General features: G+C 32.5%; 1 protein-coding gene across 1 annotated transcript in view; it reads right to left on the reverse strand.

The window, feature by feature from the left end:
• LOC148604402 (vascular endothelial growth factor receptor 1-like) overlaps positions 1-19,892 on the reverse strand; it is a 71,251-nt gene that overhangs the window by 25,204 nt on the left and 26,155 nt on the right. The window contains exons 2-10 of the mRNA XM_088550154.1: positions 14,183-14,391; positions 13,065-13,239; positions 8,480-8,773; positions 7,309-7,448; positions 6,812-6,829; positions 5,403-5,426; positions 4,760-4,786; positions 1,176-1,362; positions 637-796 (exon numbers count right to left, since the gene is read on the reverse strand). Coding sequence (XP_088406280.1) covers positions 637-796; positions 1,176-1,362; positions 4,760-4,786; positions 5,403-5,426; positions 6,812-6,829; positions 7,309-7,448; positions 8,480-8,773; positions 13,065-13,239; positions 14,183-14,391 — 1,234 coding nt within the window. The remainder of the gene's footprint in view (positions 1-636; positions 797-1,175; positions 1,363-4,759; positions 4,787-5,402; positions 5,427-6,811; positions 6,830-7,308; positions 7,449-8,479; positions 8,774-13,064; positions 13,240-14,182; positions 14,392-19,892) is intronic.

Genomic DNA, 19,892 nt, shown 5'->3' on the forward strand with positions numbered 1-19,892 from the left:
TTGCACTTTACATTTTTTTCTGGCTGAATGCTACAATGTGCCACCTTTCATTTATATATATATACATCTATATAACATTTATTTTTTTTTTTTTAGAAGATAAATTAAAGATTTATTAGAAATACTGTAAGGAAGCTCATATAGAATACCAATACACCCTGCATGAAATGGACTTACAAGTTAAAGTTGGATTGTTTCCCTTTGTAGGAATCACACAATAAATATAATCTTCATTGACATCTACAAACAATGTCTATACATTTTGATCAAATCTATTGTTTTAGGAAGAGTTGTGCATACATGGTTTAAACATGTATATCTCTCTTTGGGGCATCAGACAATAACAATAATTATATTTCTGGGCATAATTTTACAAAGGACTTGAAAGACTTATGTACACGAAAATCTTTAACAAAACCAATGGAACTTAAGTGCACATAAGTCTTAAATAAGCTTTGATAACAGTGCCCAGCTTTCTAACCTTCCTATATCATATGCTTTCATTACCATGAAAAAATTCCTTAGAGGGGTTTAGGAAGAGTTGTCAATAAAGGACACATGGACAGACAGACAGACATACAGATATGGTGATTCTTATATACCCCCAAAACCTATTGTGGGGTATAAAAAACTTACGTGATAACCCATTTGGCAGAGGTGGATAACTGATCCCCTTTGAACCACCAACTTAATTTGGGTTTAGGGAAACCATCGTACTCGGCTTGAATCACCATGTGTGAGCCTTCTTTGCAGTAAACTTTGGTTTGGTTTGGTTTCAAAAATACATAACTGGACCCTGAAATAACACTAAAACTGTGAAGGAGTTGACTATATCTCTGCTTGCTACAGTTAGAGTATCACACTTACAAAGCATTTAACAAGGCAATAATTATCTTTCTTCATGCTCCTAATCACCCATATGTATATAATCCATACAAAATGTTATTAAGGATTTAACAGGGGTTGCACATACAAATTCTAGAATGAACATGCAACTTCTATATCTAGTTACCCCCAAAACAATTTTATCTACAGCAGATATGAGAAGATGTCTATGATGCTTTTTTTCTCATATGTACGTGTATTTAAAAAAAATCAACTTCTGTATATGTATTCTTCCAAAAAGGCAATTTCTTGCACAAAATATTTCAGGTGTGCATTCCATTAATACTGACCTATGACTGTCACAGTAGTACTGACATTATTTTGCTTCCCATCATGTGTCAGTACTTTACACAAGTAAGCCCCTGCATCCTTTTCTTGTGCATTTAAGACAGTCAAGTTACTGTAAACTATATCAAATCCATAGTCCCCTGTTTGAGCTAAACGAAGAGGGTTGGTATAGTGCACTCTGTCTGTTCTCTATATAAATAGAAAAACTAATAGTTAGGTATCAGTATGTCTTTATATTTTACTTAATTTATATATTTGCATTCTTTTTTCAATTAATTAGTTTGAGCTTTTCACAAATAGTCTACTGTCAAATTTGAAAGTTGAAGATATAGGATTAAGTTAAGATATTCACTTAATCTTGAATTAAAAAAACTGTGTTATACAGTTCTATAATGTCACATGACACGATTGATTGTAGTTCCCTAATGTCACGACACGATTCATTGTAGTTCTGTAATGTCACATGACAGGACTCATTGTAGTTCCGTAATGCCATATGACATGACTCATTGTAGTTCTGTAATGCCACATGACATAATTCATTGTAGTTCTGTCATGTTATGTGACATGGTTCATTAAAGTTCTGTCATGTCACATGACATGATTCATTTTAGTTCTGTCATGCCACATGACATAAATCATTGTAGTTATATCATGTCACAAGACATGACAATGAGCAGTTTTCGTTCATAACAACTATTTTCACAAAACTGGAGACCTATATATTATTAAAAATTTTGAAATCTACCTCAGTTAATCAGTGAAATCACACCAATTTATCACAGATATCATACCCATTTTATCAGTAAAAACACTCTCATTTTATCAGTGGAGTCACACTTATTTTATCAGAGTAAGACCAACCCAAGATTGGGAGGATTTATATTTCCAAATATAGTATTTCAATGGTTTCAATGAGAGTCAGATACTAACTGATCAATATGATAGAGATTAACCTCAAATATTTTAATGAGATATGAGCAGGAAGTGGACAATTGAAAAGAAACAAAAATAATAATCAACTTTTATTAAGCTTCCGCTACGTTTTTAATCCTTCTTTAATGATTCAATGACATACCAAAGACTATTATAGAAATGCTCCTGAAAGTTTGTGAAGACGTATGTAATGAATTACTATCAAATCAAATAATATTAATTGGATACTGTCCCATTATTTAATTTAGGACGTAACGTCTCTCCTGGTTGGTTAACATTTTTTTTTTATCATCTCATAAGCTTTATTTCATGTAAATTCATGTCATGCTTTATTTCATGTAATTGTAACATCCAATAACTTTTGTTAAATCATTTGTCAACTTTTCTTAATTGAAATACATTTTAGGAATATTTTTTCAGTCTATTTGAAAGAACCTTAATACATGTAGTATAAATTTGAAATAAATTGCACAAATTATTTTGTGTGCAGCCTTTAGTTGATTTATCATCCTATGCAGTTTTATTCCTTTCTGCAGATTCACTTATGATGCTCAACCTTCTTAAATTTCTTTAAAATTCCTTGTTTGGCTCATATGGAAACAGAGAGACAGGGTTATTCAACAGGGGCTTAAGTTCATGAATAATATTCATAAAATTGCAAAAACTACGTGTACTTAGATGCTGTTTTAACATTTTACATGGCGATTTCATAGATCTTACTCATGAACTCAATCCCCTGTGGGTGATTCCTGTATAAGTCAAAACTTTGTTTGTGATTGGTATAATGAGCTAATGAAAATCAACACTCTAACATTGATTCTGAATTCAACACATGTTTATATGCCAATTTCACCTTTCAATGACAGCTTTATAATTCAATGACAGCTTTATAATCCAATGACAGCTTTATAATTCAATGACAGCTTTATAATCCAATGACAGATAATAATTATGCTAATATTAATCCAATGATTATTGCAATGATAATAAATGATTTAGATAAATCTAATTAAAAAAAAATTAATAAATAATTTATCCTGAAACTTACAGAATAAGTCATTAAAAAGCCACACACTATACAAACAATGAAATTTCTTTCAGTGTACATGCAGTTAAGCAGCTATGTGCAGGTAGTCAGTCACAGTCTCAGTGTTGACCTATGTGCAGGTAGTCAGTCACAGTTCAGACTCCATATACAGGTGGTCAGTCTCAGTGTCCACTCCATGTGCAAGTAGTCAGTCACAGTGCAGACTACATGTACAGGTTGTCAGTCTCAGTGTAGGTTCCATTTTTTGGTATGGTAGTCTGTCTCAGTACAAACTCTATGTACAGGCAGTCAGTCACAGTGTAGACACAATGTACTGACAGTCAGTCACAGTGCAGACTTCCATGTACAGGTAGTCAGTCACAGTGTAAAATCTATTTTCTGGTAGTCAGCCTCAGTGTAGAGCCAATGTGCAGGTAGTCAGTCACAGTGCAGACTACATGTACAGGTAGTCAGTCTTAGACTCCATGTGCAGGTAGTCAGTCACAGTGCAGACTACATGTACAGGTAGTCAGTCTCAGTGTAGGATCCATTTATGTTAGTATGTTAGTCTTGTCTCAGTACAGACTCCATGTACAGGTAGTTAGTCTCAGTGTAGACTCAATGTACTGGTAGTCAGTATAAGTGCAGAATCCATGTACAGGTAGTCAGTCTAAGTGCAGACATCATGTTAGTCTTAGTACAAACTCAAGGTACTGATTCTCATGTACAGGCAGTCAGTCACAGTGTACCGGTAGAAGCCATGTTCTGATAGTCAGGCACATTGCAGATTCCATGTACTTAAAGTCAGTAGTGTCAGTGAAGACTCTGCTTACACCTCATAATCTATGTTGTTTTGTCATATTTCAAAATGTGCTGATAATATTCAATGAAACTTTTTTAAAATTAAAATTGACAAATTTGTTTTCATAATTCATTTTGACAGTTTTGGTATTGATAAAAAAGGTAAAGGTTCAAAATACGAGAACTCAAACTAAACCCAATTGATTCAATATAATGACAGCTATACACAAATGATGCTTGCTACACAAAAATGAAGATGATCCCTTAATTATTCACTGAAACAATGAAATTAAGTTATAACCTTTCTCAAATATTAAAACACTAAAAAAGCATTTTTCATGACTTGATGAACATGCAGTGATTGTTAAATTAAGGTAGTACTAGCCAACTTCCTACAACAACAAAGCATTAAAACACTGTAAAACTGTATTGTCACTGATTAAAAACCAATGAACTTAAGCTAAGTATTTTCACCAGGGAAAAAAGGAGAAAAAAGTGTTCATACATAGTTTATCAAGTAAAACTGGACTTGGGTATTCTATCAAGCCAAGGATAACCTAACCTAAAACTGAAGTAGAGATGGATGGCAGTAGCTCTTACTGTATCATTCAACAACTCTGAAGTTAAGACAAAAGCGTCTAACAGAACACAATGAATTTGGTTACCTGACTACAATGTATATGAATGAAGAGAATACTCCATAAAGGAATGAAAGGAAAGTTTTCATTCATCCCAGTATGACACCTCTATTTATGAATCAAACGATAAATGAAGTGTTAGTAATGATGGATTGTGATAAGAACAACATGCAGTGATTCTTACCCCAGCATCAACAGGGAAGAAGTCCAGCTAAAATCAAAGGGAGGTAAGTCAGTGTATAATATCATAACATAATATTTTTCAAATTTATGTACATTACCACTAAAAATATGATGATCATTATTAAAATCAGAGAAGGCGTTAACCTTTACATTTTGTAAAGATGAAGGAGAATTTCAATTTTAGAACAAAAATCTGGGCACACTCTGAAATTCACCTAAAACCAGTTAAAAATAACATATAAATATTTTCCTATAAAATTGACTTGAATAAAACATTTCTAAAGCAGAAAATTATCAGAGAAAAACTAGAACTTCATACTTGTGATAGAAATGAAAATCATGTGAAATCAAAGTTTAGCATTTAAAAAAATATTAATAAACAAAGTGAATAAAATAGGGCAAAACAAGTCCCATCTAATAATAATAACAATAATAATACTTGGAATTTTTAGTGACCTAAAACAACAGATTTAAACACAAGCAGTTAATAAGGAAAAACTTACAACAAAAAGAAATAAGCACAAATAAAGAGAAGTAAGCTGTTTAAAAAAAAACATGTTTGCCTTCTCTGAAATTAGCTGTAATGTGTACTGCAAATTAAAGTAATATGCATCATTTTCATTCCATCAAGTGTTGAAACATACCTCTTTATTAGATATACCAGTTGTCTACAAGAAATTCATAGGTCAATCATTGAGTAGCAAAAGGCATGCCCACGGCTTCAAATAAGAAATAAAACGCGAAAACTCCATTTTATCATTATTTTACCACAGGCTGGCCATTTATGTTACATGGTTTTACCCCCAGTGAATACGAGGGGTTATATGACTACATTTATGGCCATCCCGTGGTAAAACAAAGACAAAATAGAGTTTCAGTGATTTATTTGGATTCTAATATGACTAGTTTCTTCATATTTCTGAACAGATACAGCTTATGCGTTGCATGAAATTTTGGTCATGTGTTAATCACTTTTTTTACCATGGCTGTGGTCTAAAGAGCTTTGAAGCATGTCATATTAGAATAAATTTTGAATAACTGGATATCATGTACAAACTAAATGGCTAGGATTACTCTGAGCTTTTAAGAGTAGATTGAGGATTTCAAGTCATTCAAGGAAAAGTTGACTTGTGTAGGATATAATAGACGGGGAGTGTGCTGTACAATCAGTTCAATACACTTTAACTTCACCTGGATTGAGTTTATATCATACAAGGTCATGCTGACAAGTAGGATAAATTGTTACAAGATATCTTCTCTTAGTATAGTTGTTTAATCTAGGAAGGGTCTAATCTACTACCTTTGTCAGACAGTTTCCCACACCATTCAGTGTGAACTATTTCTTAGGATGTTTCTTATAACCCATTACTGATTATTTCTATTGAATAAATGAAAAATTGCATAAAATCATTAAAAAGAAAGATGTATTATTTTTCTGAAAATGTACTCACAAAAAATGCTTCCAAATATGAATTAAGACAATTCATATTGTACAACAAGTATGCATTTAGCAAAATCTCACTTAATTGCATACCAAGAGGCTTCAAAGATGCTTACCTATATCTCACATGTTTGCATGAACTAATGAAAAGCACAACATGATACAGCCCCAGCATGTCAAACTCTGTGGGGCAAGTATGAACACAATTTTAGTTTCTGACACATTTAAGCAAAGGGACATACAGTTCATTATGGACAAAACAACTGGTTTGGACACAATTTAGCAAAAACTTTGAAATTCAATAAAAAACTTTGAAATTGGACCACAAAATATGTCCAGCATTAGAGGAGATGATTTTAAGAAATGTTAATGGACAACAGAATGTGACAGATGTCAAATGAATATGTCACCACACATGGACCTTTAGTCCACATCAGCTACAAAAGAAAAATAAACATCTCTGATATGGAAATAAGTACACAACTCCCCCAATCAAGAAAGAAATGCTATAAAAAAGAAGCAAGACAAAATCCACAATACTAATGCACATTTCATTGCATTATGGTAGTATGTAAGTTTGAGGCTATGGTTATGGATAGCTATTATACTTACATGGATAAAAGTGTACTTCTATGAATCAGAAAATAAACAATGATTCGTCTGTAGGGAAAATAGTCCCTTAGATGGCAAGAAAACTTTATACATACAGACAATACCATCAGTTAACATAGGAAGGACACCTCTGTTGGTAATCTATAGATCATAACATTGTAAACATACCTAGGATTATAATGTTTTTGATGTTGATATAATTCTTCACAACTGTTTAGACCATTTTTCTTTCAAAAAAGGTACTGGGACCGTACCACAATTCATTTCTTGATTCCCTACATTCTCCCCTTATGAGAAATAAGCAATAGAAAATAAAAAAAAACCAAAAAAACAGGACTTTTTTTGTGCTTGGCACATAAAAAATTACTCTTAAAACTTCGGCAAATTAATGAGCCAGAGAAAGGACCATGTGTGAAGTAACTTTTACTGACATCTCTATCATCCAGCTTTCCAGGGAATAGGGTCCTCGTCAGTTGATTACATATCTACAAACCTACCTCATTAGAACTATAGGACCAATTCATGAACACAGCAACACCTCTATCAACATAAACTTTACACTGTAGTTCAAATTCATCTCCTAGACCAACAACTAAATTGGTTGGGATTAAAGCAGGCTGGGGCACAGATGTTGATCCTACAATAAATACATAAAATTCATCAAAATCTGATGATTTTTCTGGATTCAATTTAATAGGGACAGAGCATTGGACGTGATATATTTTGGAAATGACTTATGCAGTTACAAAGTGATTGTTTGGACTTTAACTGCAGGCACACATCTTATGATATAAGAAGTCTCACATATTCACATTGGCCGAGACAGATACGAAGTGACTGTTTGGACTTTAACTGCAGACGCACACCTTATGATATAAGAAATCTCACATATTCACATTGGCCGAGACATCAGCAATTTAACAACATAGAGGTGAATTTTCAACAAAGTCAAATGTTACTTGAGTACCAATAGCTCTGTCATATGCAAAGACTAAAATCATATTATAGTCAGAACTATACAAATGGGTAATACACCATTATTTTCAAAATCATACAATTAACATGTACACTGTGAGATTTATGATGAAGTGACCCTTTAGTTAATGCTACAAAATGCTTCCATGGAAACCAATACGTAAAGTTTGATAGAAAGTGGGAAGAAAGAAAAGGCACAGACATCAAATTTATAGGCCACTGTCTGATGTTTGTTGGGCATAAGACCATCAATATTCTTAAATTTCACATTTGTTATTTAAAGGTTTTTAAAAAAAATTAGTACTGAATAAAGCATGGTCGTTACCCGATATGTTCAGTGCACTGTGGGGTTATTTAAACAAAATTTTCTCTGCTTTTATAGTGCTTAACCAATCTTCAGGTTTTTTTAACAGTTATCAATGCTCTTGAGCTTCAAAAAGGAGACGGGTTGTCATAAACTCAAAAAACCACATGGCTGTGGGCTTGCATGTAGGCAAAAAAAAAAAATATCAACCCAAATCTGATACAGATCTTAGCAACAACTCATAGGAATAAGACCACTATGCATTTAAAATTCTTTCATTACCAAAAGTAACAAAAATCAAGGATAAAAAAATCATTTTTTAACTTGCAAGAATAACAGAGAAAAATATCAAAACTTTTTCAAGAAAAAGGTAAAAATTATTAACTTACTCAGATATCTCAGGACCATAATCTGTGTCTCTCTCTTTCCCCATGGTGCTGAGGCCAAACATTCAAACTGGCCTTCATAATACTGGTTAGGATAATGAAGTATAAAACCCAGTCGTGGGTCATAGGTTACACCAGTACCATCTCCTAACGCTACTTCCTGATTTCCAGCAGCATTGATTAGTTTGACATCGATTGAGGGGTCAGTCACACGGCATGGTAGTGCTGTTTTCTTATAATGATATATAGCCAAGAATAAAAATGGTGACCAAGTTGGTGCAAAAAGGTTGTTTTGATCTGAAAAAAAGAAAGACTTTGTGTTATTTTCATTAAAATATGTAATACTCTTACATTAATGGAATAGACAAAATGATCTGCAAATTTCATTGTGTATTTTAAAAAGATAATTGTCGGTAAGCAAATTATCAAGTACTTACATGCAAGAAGATTTCCACAAGGATTCAAAATGTCTTTTTTAATAAACAAGAAATTGCATGCCTTGTAATGCTAGGTATACCCTGACTCATACAGAATGTTGATATCAGACAACACATTAAATAGCTTACAATGTATGCTGCATCTATATGAATCCACGATATATCACATTTGAAATCAGTCTGCCCAGTGAAATTTTCCGTTCCATTCTATATATATATTGAAAAAGCCACATACCAAACGGCTTGGGCCAACTTTCCTGGTATTTTGTTCATTGAAAGGTACTAACAAGTAAATGATTAAGCATTTAAATACATCATGAATCGATGATATATATAATTGATTGGGAAACACCTGGAAACTAGGTGTAACAACATTTAAAATATGACTAATCGATTATCAAAAGTAAGAAATGGCATTTTAACAATAACATTTTTACAAAAAATTCAAAACATAAAAAATATTGCCAGTCAGACATGTAACAAAAACCTTCACTTTAAAACCAATGCCATGTTCGACTGTCAATCCAGTTGGGCTATAGACACTACATGATAATCATGGCTATAAGCTACATAACGTTTACTGTTTCAGTGTTTTATATTTTTATCGCAAAAGTTACATTTCACTTAAAAGCACATTACTAACCATATTGTGCTTACAGGGATGTCAGTAGTATTTTAAGAAGCAGAATAAAAACAAAACGTAGCAGGTAGACTGATAAAAATTTTGTAGGAGTTCACACATTTTTAAAATTAGAGTAGCCATCAAAAGATGAGCAAGTAGACTTCCAATTTTACCGGTTGACTTCTATTGACATCCCTGGCTTATAGAAAATGTGTTTTACTTAAATCATACTATGCAAAAAACTATACACTGTGATGGTTACAGATGTGCTTCTATGGGAATTCCCGACGTAAAGTGTTCTATTCAGACCAAAAGTGTCGAAAATGCATTTTCAACGACGTTTTTTTTGTTACAAATATTTGTACTCTTCATCTATCCAAATTTTCACAAATTAGCTTTTTTGGGACCAATAAGATTTTTTTCTAAAGACTACAATAAAAATTACGAACATATGGACGCTTTTTGAAATTGGCCCTATTTATGGTCAGAATCCTGGGATAAATGACCAAGGTCCTTTGAAATCAATCTATCAATTGGAAGTATAGATAACAAAGATGGAATGGACAGGCAGACAAATAATCAATTGAGGCAGACTACAGTTTACCAATATTACCAGTTTTTCCCAAAAAAGTGGTAGGAATAGCAAGGTGTGGACAACTTTTGAGTAAAATAGAACTTTAAATGTGTTTTTCATACTATGCACAAACTTTGTTGATGGGTTTCTAATTTTAATATCTTGTTGATTCATTCCATATTGATATGAAATTATTCTTTTAAATGGAAATTAATATCTTACTGATAATCAAATTTAGTGGTTAGACAAAAACCCATGAAAATTGGATGCCATCAAACAGGATGTTGACCAGAAAATATATTAATTGCAAATGAATTCCATTGATAGGACAGGAACTAGATAGTATCAAAATGAATGTTACAAATCTTTTAGAATCATATATTTGGTGCTCGAAAAAAAACATAAATTCAAGAGTATTATCACAAAAGGAACATCCAACCCAAAAATATTTGGCACTTAGATACATGTATATGGTTATGGTTTATGGTTATTTTTTGAAAGAGAATATCATCATGCATATGAACTCCTAAGTTTTAAAATGTTTCAACTCAATTTTTATCGAACAAAAACAAACTGAGTTTGGAAGATATGCTTAAGAAACAATTGCATCATAGACAGATATCAAAATCGAACCTAAGATCTTAAGATTCTGACAAAAACTGCTTTTCAGTAGAATTCATTCCCATATAACGCATGGCATAAACAATATTTCCAACAAAAAGAAGGGGATTCAACACCACAAACACATCCTGGACCCCCCCCAAAGAAAACACAACAATGTTCCCACTTTCAACAAGCTAGGGTATAAAAACTTCTGCACAAACCTTAATTTGAGGTGTGAGTATAGAACATATACATTGTTTATACAATATATCTACATCATGGCCACTAACTTTATCTAAGTTAATTTATGGTAAGTGGCACAAGGGCTAGGAATCATGCATGTGGTATATGGTTGAAAAGCTTGCATATTTTTATTTTTGATATTTTGCTTCTATGTTATAGAGAACAGAAATTAACATGTGGCTTTTCATATATAACCCTCAGTCTTAGGAGACATAAATTATATAGAATATATTGTAGAATTCAAAATTAAGGGAGATGATTCTGTAATTGACACTTAAAATACAATTAGAAACTATTGGATATTCAATGTTCATTATATCATACGAGCAGACAGATTGGAATGAATAATTATACATATCATGAACCCATAAAGCAACATAATAACAAAAATAATAAAAAGCTTTGTGGTGCTGAGCATAATAGGACCACACGTCACAGTCTGCTCACTTGGTGCAAATGTGGATATTTGACACATCTAAGCATGTGGACTTACAGTTTTTTATGGACACAACAACTGGTTTGAACAAAAAATAGCACAAAATTTGAAATTCAATGACAAAATGTTCAGAATCGGACCAAAAATTAACTAGAGGCTCTAAAGTGCCTGAATCGCTAACATGGCTTGATAAACAACATTCAATATTTGTAAGTGTCAATATTTTTTCTTGGATAAAAATTCCTAACGCTCAAAGTCAGAGAACATGCACATCAGTTTGCACTGAATTTTGTCCAGGAGTTTCTGAGGAGAATTTTTTTTCAAAGTAATAAAATTGGGCCACAATTTTTTAATTTATTGGTATACCGATTTTTGACTGGATTTTTGTCAGTTGGTCGGAAAAAAATAAAAAATAAAATGGGAATCAAAAGTACATATCTACTACTCATATTTTAAAATAAAAACATTTTCACTTTATTTTCAAAAACATAGTTTAAAAGTGGGATTCTAATCTACTGTATGTACATACACATTATTCACAAACATAAATTCTCATTTCAAATTTTTAAGTGTCCAAACAATTTAATTTTGAATACTTAAACAATATAATTTTGTGTATCTATAGCCTTTCTTTCAGTATGATATACTGAGTTTAAAATAAAGGTGGCAAAAGGTGACTACATCAATGTGGAAATTTGAGTGGCCAAAACATGTACTGTTCAATTTACCATTGAGCATTATTTTGGTGTAGACAGGTTGTTTTACAGAAGGGCTGATCATTGACCATTGTTTTGGTGTAGACAGGTTGTTTTACAGAAGGGCTGATCATTGACCATTGTTTTGGTGTAGACAGGTTGTTTTACAGAAGGGCTGATCATTGACCATTGTTTTGGTGTAGACAGGTTGTTTTACAGAAGGGCTGATCATTGACCATTGTTTTGGTGTAGACAGGTTGTTTTACAGAAGGGCTGATCATTGACCATTGTTTTGGTGCAGATAGGTTGTTTTACAGAAGGGCTGATCATTGACCATTGTTTTGGTGCAGATAGGTTGTTTTACAGAAGGGTTCATCATTGACCATTGTTTTGGTGTAGACAGGTTGTTTTACAGAAGGGCTGATCATTGACCATTGTTTTGGTGTAGACAGGTTGTTTTACAGAAGGGCTGATCATTGACCATTGTTTTGGTGTAGACAGGTTGTTTTACAGAAGGGCTGATCATTGACCATTGTTTTGGTGTAGACAGGTTAAAAGTTTTAAAACTGAATTTCCAAAGAAACACATTGACACCTGAATTATAAAAACTGAAGCAACAATGAACAATTAATTCTAATGATAACAACAATTTTCTCCCTTTTAGTTCCCTTTTTTAAAAGGGGTGTGACAAAAATTTCCAAGAACTATAGAAACCGCTGCCATATCCCTAAGACATTGTGTTAAAATTTCAAAAATATCTGATTTACAAGTTTTACTCAAGTTATCATTAATAAACAAGTCAAAAGACACCAAGATAACAATGATGACAGGGTGGAACTATTATACAACTGAAAAAATGTGTTGGTATTGTACAAGTGTGTACAAGTGTGTAGCCTTTTTGGGGGAGTATCTCATAGTACAGTATCTGAATGATTTTTACAAAAATAACTTTTTAACAGTACACAAACCTAAACTTACCACTAACAAATACATAGACTTTATTTAATAAAGAAGGATGGTCTTCATAAAAACATTGATATTCTCCTGTGTAACGATAGTCAGGGTAGATGACATTATAGACAGCAGCAAAATCTCTAGTTGATTCATTGACGACCATCTTTATAATGTTAATACTTATAAAGTTTGGTTCAACCTGCAAAGAAATAATGTCATAATATACAAAATAAGTTGATCTAGATGGGTAAGGTATATCATCAACAATAACTTTTTTCCTGTACTGCTAATAATTGTTAAGAGAATGTTGACATTAGACAGTAAATTTAAGTATCTGACAAAAATTGTCACATTTTTTCACCGAATGTCACTATCAATTAATTTAGTGAGTGCAATGGAGAACATTTTGTTCAAATGCTGGTATCTTTGCAAACTTGAATGAAAATATTATTCTTAACAGAATATTACTAACTCAATAATAAAAGGTAATTTCTGTTCCTTTCCATTTGTAAATGCATTGTCTCACATTACAAGAAAGAAGTACTCGTACTTGCATTGTCCCTATAGAATATTTGGGTGTCTTCACCCTGCCCTTTTTGGTGGGTTCCATAAGCACACTGTCCTTTTCTATTTTCAATGCTTGCATGATGTGCTGTAAAGTTTGCCTATAATGTGCTAAAATGTCCGTTTTTGACCTGTATTAACATGACTTTTTCAAAGTTGCAGGGAACACTAAACTTGATATCTGGAATAAGCCTGAACATGCCAAAGAAACTGTCACCCTTGAAATCTCACATTTTTTGCAATTGAAACAAATACTAGTATTCAAGTCTTTTTCAAAGCCTTCTGATCTGAAATACCGAAACCTACATGTCCTCATCAGTGGTGTTTTACCTAAAGCTTAAGTAATTTTAGCCTGAACAATTCATATACAGCTTTTTATCAAAATGTAAAATTCTACTTAATAACACATTTAAAGAATTTTAGCACCTTGATACACAATGTTCATGGTTTTGTCAAATAAAGAGTATTTCTATTAAATAGTTTTTGTCAACAGTATTAAATGGATCACAGAACTATCTTTTGTTGGAAAAATTAATTAATTCTGTACAGGAATCATATACATGTAAGCGGCAGCCTACCTCTATTTTATTTCTGCGGACAACTTTAAGTGCAGGAGGATAGGCACCATGACATTCTATAGTGAAGTTCTGGCCTGTCTGTATGACATAATCACCACTCTCTGTTCTGTTGATATTTAATGTGATATTCTCAGGACTGATACTGGATCCCAAGTGATAGTCAGCAGCAGGCCTGATAAAAATATCTGGTATCACATGGTCTACTGCAGCTAAAAAAAAAACCAGAAAACAAAGAAGGTGAATACTTTCCAAAGATACACAATGGCTTAAAAATACAATGTTTCACAGGATGCAGCTTGATACACCAGCAGAGGTCAAATACTGATCTGATTGGACAAATATGGACACAAAATTCAAGCTTAATACAGCTCTGAATTTTGATTGTAATTATCAAATGTTAGACACAGGATGAGGTTTTAACCAGAATGCAAAAAAAACATGGAAAGACAAATAGACAGACAGACATGATTTCTACATACATCCCAAAATTTTGCTTCTGAAGAATATGATAAACAAACATCAGCAGCTAAAATCAGTGAAATAAACAATTCACAATGTCATGGCATTTAGTGGAAGGGTTTTTAAGTTAGAGTCCTTCAACAGGAAATGTCACCAAAATTGTATGAATTAAAGAACCTTAGTGAGCACGCTCACATACCCTACACGTCCCCATGTTGGATACTCAAGTAAATTTGTTCGTAAGAGAAATACAAGTAGTGGAACCCGGATAAAAAAGGAATAAAAGTGTTTTTTAGACTTTAGACCTTTATCTTCTAACAAAATTCTGTTACTCAGAATGGTAGTTTCAAACACCAGACTGTGACTTCTTTGAGTTTTAGTTAATCCAAAGTAAATATGATCACAGCAGAACAAAACATACACTTTACCTGTAACTTATCATGGTGAACTTATATACCAAAAATCATGTCATAATCTTAAAGCGTTTAGAAAAAAAAGTCCGAAAAATGGTTACTTCTCTGAATTTAGCTTAGTTCAAGGCCAGTAATTTCGGTAAAAATCATCAAAGCAGAACGAAACGTAAACTTGACCTGTTACTTATCATGGTGAATTTAAATCCCAAAAATCATGTCAATATAAGCATTTAGAAAAAAAGGCCGGAAAACTGAAGAGGGACTGACAGACTGACGGACAGGTCAAAAACATAATACCCTTCACAACTTCGTTGCATGGGGTATAATAATGTCCCACAACTTGATAATGTATATATAATATATAAAAGGCACCTTTGGTACAATTTCAGAGGTCAATTCACTTCCACTCAAGTTATTATAAGTACATCAGGAGTACTACATTAGTTTCTGGCCCCTTTCTTATCAGTTTAAGTAAAACAACAAAAATCGATAATCCCTTTGTGGTATATGGCACCTTGTACTACAATTTCAAGATCCATACACTTTTAAAAGTAAAGTTATCATCCCAACATCATGAAAATGCATGTTTCTGGTCCCTCTTGGATCCTCATTAATAAACGGTTCAAGTAATAACACCTTCAAAACAGTCCCAGCCTTCCTTAGGTGGTACAGTTCCCTTGTTACATTTCAAAGAACAGATTCATTCTTTTAAGGTCAAATTAGTGCTAGGACATCATGAAAAAGCTTGTTTCTGACTATTTTTCTACTACCAATTCCCAAACCATTAAGAGTCATAACCCCGAAAATTAATCCCAGCCTTTCTTTTGTGACATGACATCTGATGGTGCAGTTAAATAGAGATTCATTCACAATTAATAAAGTTATTGTCCGGACATCATGAAAATTCTTGTTTTTAGTCCATAATTCTTAAACAGTTCAAGTCATTACCCAAAAAATTCAACCACAGGCTTTCTTACGTGGTATGGAACCTTGTGGTATAAAGACTATACTGAAGTTATTGTTCAGACATGAAGAGTCTATGGAGAATGATGACGATGAGGATAAAGACATCACGATACAATTGTTAGACCACAATTTTTTGTGGTCCTATGAAATGATTTTCTACTTAATTTATTGCCTGGAAAACATATTGTCCATGGTGGCTATAACTTACCAAATACATATTGTAAAATACAAAATTAACAAAATTTTCCAAAAAAAGTTGAAAGTGTAGGGGAGAGAAGGTTTCTAGGTCTACTGTTGTTTGAAAAAATCAATAGAGATAATGGTCAATAGAAATGCAACCCAAGAAGACTCCTTTACTTCACCTTAAACCCTTTGATGAACATATCTCATTCCATATCACTAGCATCATATGGAGATTTACATGCAATTAGCCAGAAGATAAAAATATTGATGATACCAGGATTTACAGCTTAAGTAATAAAACATATGGAATAGATGGTTAAACTGTTTAACAACCCAAAAATAAGCATTTCATGAATTATAGTAAGGCATACTGGAATGGTATTGTGAAATGAGCTTAATTTGTCACATTTCCAGTCATATGTGCATGAAGGCTGAGTTAGTTAACAAGGAGAAATTCTTTCTGAAAAAAAAACATGTTAAATAAACATTGATTTTTTAACATTTCATCTACAGCGTACCTCATTATTACTTTAACATAAAACAACTGTAACTTCTTGAAGTCTTGGTAACAGTAGAGTCATATTTCCACTTTTTCATAAATAAACACCATGCACAATATACATGTACATCCTCTTACATGGGGGTCTGGCAAAGTTGGACAATTTGGCCCAAGATATGGGTTTCATGACTCAGGTCTAGTTACAATGTATTCTAAAAACTTAAAAGGGTGGTAATAACAATTTCTATGCTTAGTGCAAAATATGAGTGGCTTACAGGTAGAAAGGAGCATGTATGCTCTAGAAGGATGTTGCTCAGCAGTTCAGTTTTGTATCAAGTAAAGAATTTTCTAACAATAATTTCAAAGTTTTTGTCTTCCCCTTCAGTAGGATTTGTTTAACTAAAATCAGATAATCCAAATTCCATATCATGAAATCAGTCCATATTTTAGAGTATGACTTTTTAAGAGTAATGATACACTTGAGCAGTTTAAAATGATGATTTACTCCTCAGCATCTGCCAAAATCCAGTTGTGATTTACACCATTATAATAGACCACTTCTGTTCCATTGTTTGAGTCTCCTGATGGGAGGACTATAATACTAGTAATACTAGAACTTTTGTAATTTTGTATTAGTGTAATCAGGAATTTTATCATGGTTTGATGTATGAAAAATTTCCTGAGGAGGTACATGTAGTCAACGTTTTTCTTAATATTGAAAGTGACTATCTTTGACACAAATCAGGACATTCTTACGTGATCTATGTGTACATGTAATAATCAAACCCTTGCAAAATACATGGACATTGTACGGATCCACATGGTTTCAGGGAGGAATCCCCTTAGTTGATAAATTTTGTTAAATTCATGCATTTTTTGGGGTTAACTTTAACAAAGTATTTCTGGAACCCCCACCTCTGGACCAACCATTAGTTGTAAATAGAAAATGTTAAAGATAGCATACATGTACTTAATCCATAGCTTCATTTACATCAGTAACTGTAATGAAAACAAAGTAATTTCAGGACTTTATGCAAATGATACTAAATTACAAAAACAAAATATTAAAAGTAACCATAAATCAGTTTTTTCCTGGCAGTTTCATCATTCTACATCATTATATATACAACAGCACTACAACGTCATTTTGAAATCAAATTGATTAAATAGATACACTTTAAACTTTACTTAATGCACTTCCACATTCAAAATAGATAACAGTGTTGGCATCCACTGTTCATTATGAAGAATGGCAAAAAATACACACATCCTGTAAACTTCAAAATAGATACAATCACTTACAGATCTGCTAAGTGATGACATCTTTACAGCATATGATGTGTCTGTAACATGCTGTTTTGTTCTTGGTACACTATTAGTTTGGCTAGTTTTTGTATTCTGTCTTAAATTTACACAGGTCATCAAAATGTATGCAACCTGACAAACAGGAAAGGAATCATATTTGGTTTAAGATGTAAAAGACAATCCATCAAAAATACCTGGGCTACATTATTCCCTTCCTTTGCTTGACCATCTGCCTTGCCCACTTAAGATCTTTACATGCTACAGACTTTTTTGGCAGGGTGCAGGCAGTCTGGCCTTTTCTGTGTTCATTTCCCTAAATAGTTCTTAATACTAGCATTGTGTGCCTTCACAAATTCTAAAGTGACTTTTTTACCTGGATTACCCTGGCTTTTTCAAAAGCTGCAGGAAAACACTAGCATACAAACCATTACACCACCAAAACAGAATGATCGGAGCTGTGGACAGTGCAGGAAAATGAATACTCTTAAAGTGTTTTTTGTTCAAATTGACCAAGCAAAAAATGGTATTTAAAATTTGGAATAAGAAATCATAAGAAATAAAATAAAAATATTATAACACAATAAACAATTGTTAATGTGGAATCCACCAAAGACTACAAACATTTTATTTATTTCAGTGTGAAAGGTTACAGGAGGATTTTATCAGACAGGATGTTTAAACAACAATAATCCTTTTACAAATTGACTTAAAAGACCAATATTGAATACAGACTACCTATTTTCTATGTCCACAAAAAGCAAAGAATTGTCTTACATTCTCAATTGTTCAACCTGCATTTTTTTACAGCTTCTGAAGCCTAAACATTCTATTTGTATATCTACTTTCATGGGTACAAGTTTTTGCAGTTTTGAAAAGGACAAATGTTTTATTGTATGAGAACTGATTTTTGGAGTATTATTTTTTGCACTCGATTGTTTACTGTGAGAATATAGCAAAGCTTTGTACATTTTTTTTACATTTAAAAAATTACTACTTTTACTGTACTCCAAGAAACATAACTTTAAAAAATGATAAAGCGTCATATATAAGTACAAACAGGGTCATAGTTCATAGACACTTACATCTATAAAAAAATCTGGTGTGTTCAAAATTTACATATGGGTAGCACAGTGCTTGAAAGTTACCTATCTAGAGAATACAGGGTCATTACTGTTTTACCTCACAGCTGAAGAAAGAACAGCTACATATTTGTATGATACTAAATAAATCATATTTCTCTATAAACAATACATCATTCATGCTGCCTTCCACTTTAATTTTTTATGATATTTCAAGGGAAAACAATTACAGAAGAACTTCTGTAACGTATTTAACATAGGTAGAGTATTTTAATTAAGTTGGTTAGCAGTATCTATGGAAACTTAAAAATACTTCTCAAAATAGTTCATGTTTTTAAGAATATTATATATATATACCAACTTTCCACAATTATCAAGTGCTGATATAAACCTCATTGAGGTAAGCTTTGAGGTAAGCTAATGAAGAAAATATTCCATGAATAGTTATAGAGACACATTGTTAACAAGCACAAAAAAACTATACAGAGCAAATATATAGACAAAGTTTTGAACATTTTCTCCTGACTTAATAGAATAAAAATACTGTAAATTCAGAAAATAAGGCAGGGATTGTGACTTGGGTTTAAAAAAGCAATAGTTACAACTTGCAAGTGGCTTGAAGTCACAAAAATTAGAATTGCATTTTTTAATAAATGACAGAATCACAAATAATTTTAGAGTTCACAGCATATGAATAGATGTAAACAACCAAATGACAAACTAAAACCAGTTTTTTGGTCTGTAATTGTTAATCAATTAGAAACTAAAGGCTCTAGAGAGCCTGAATTGCTCATCTGGTCAAAAAG

Source organism: Perna viridis, chromosome 10 (assembly GCF_037379345.1).
Source record: "Perna viridis isolate PV_CMFRI_1.1 ecotype Kerala chromosome 10, ASM3737934v1, whole genome shotgun sequence".
Classification (NCBI taxonomy): Eukaryota; Metazoa; Mollusca; class Bivalvia; order Mytilida; family Mytilidae; genus Perna; species Perna viridis.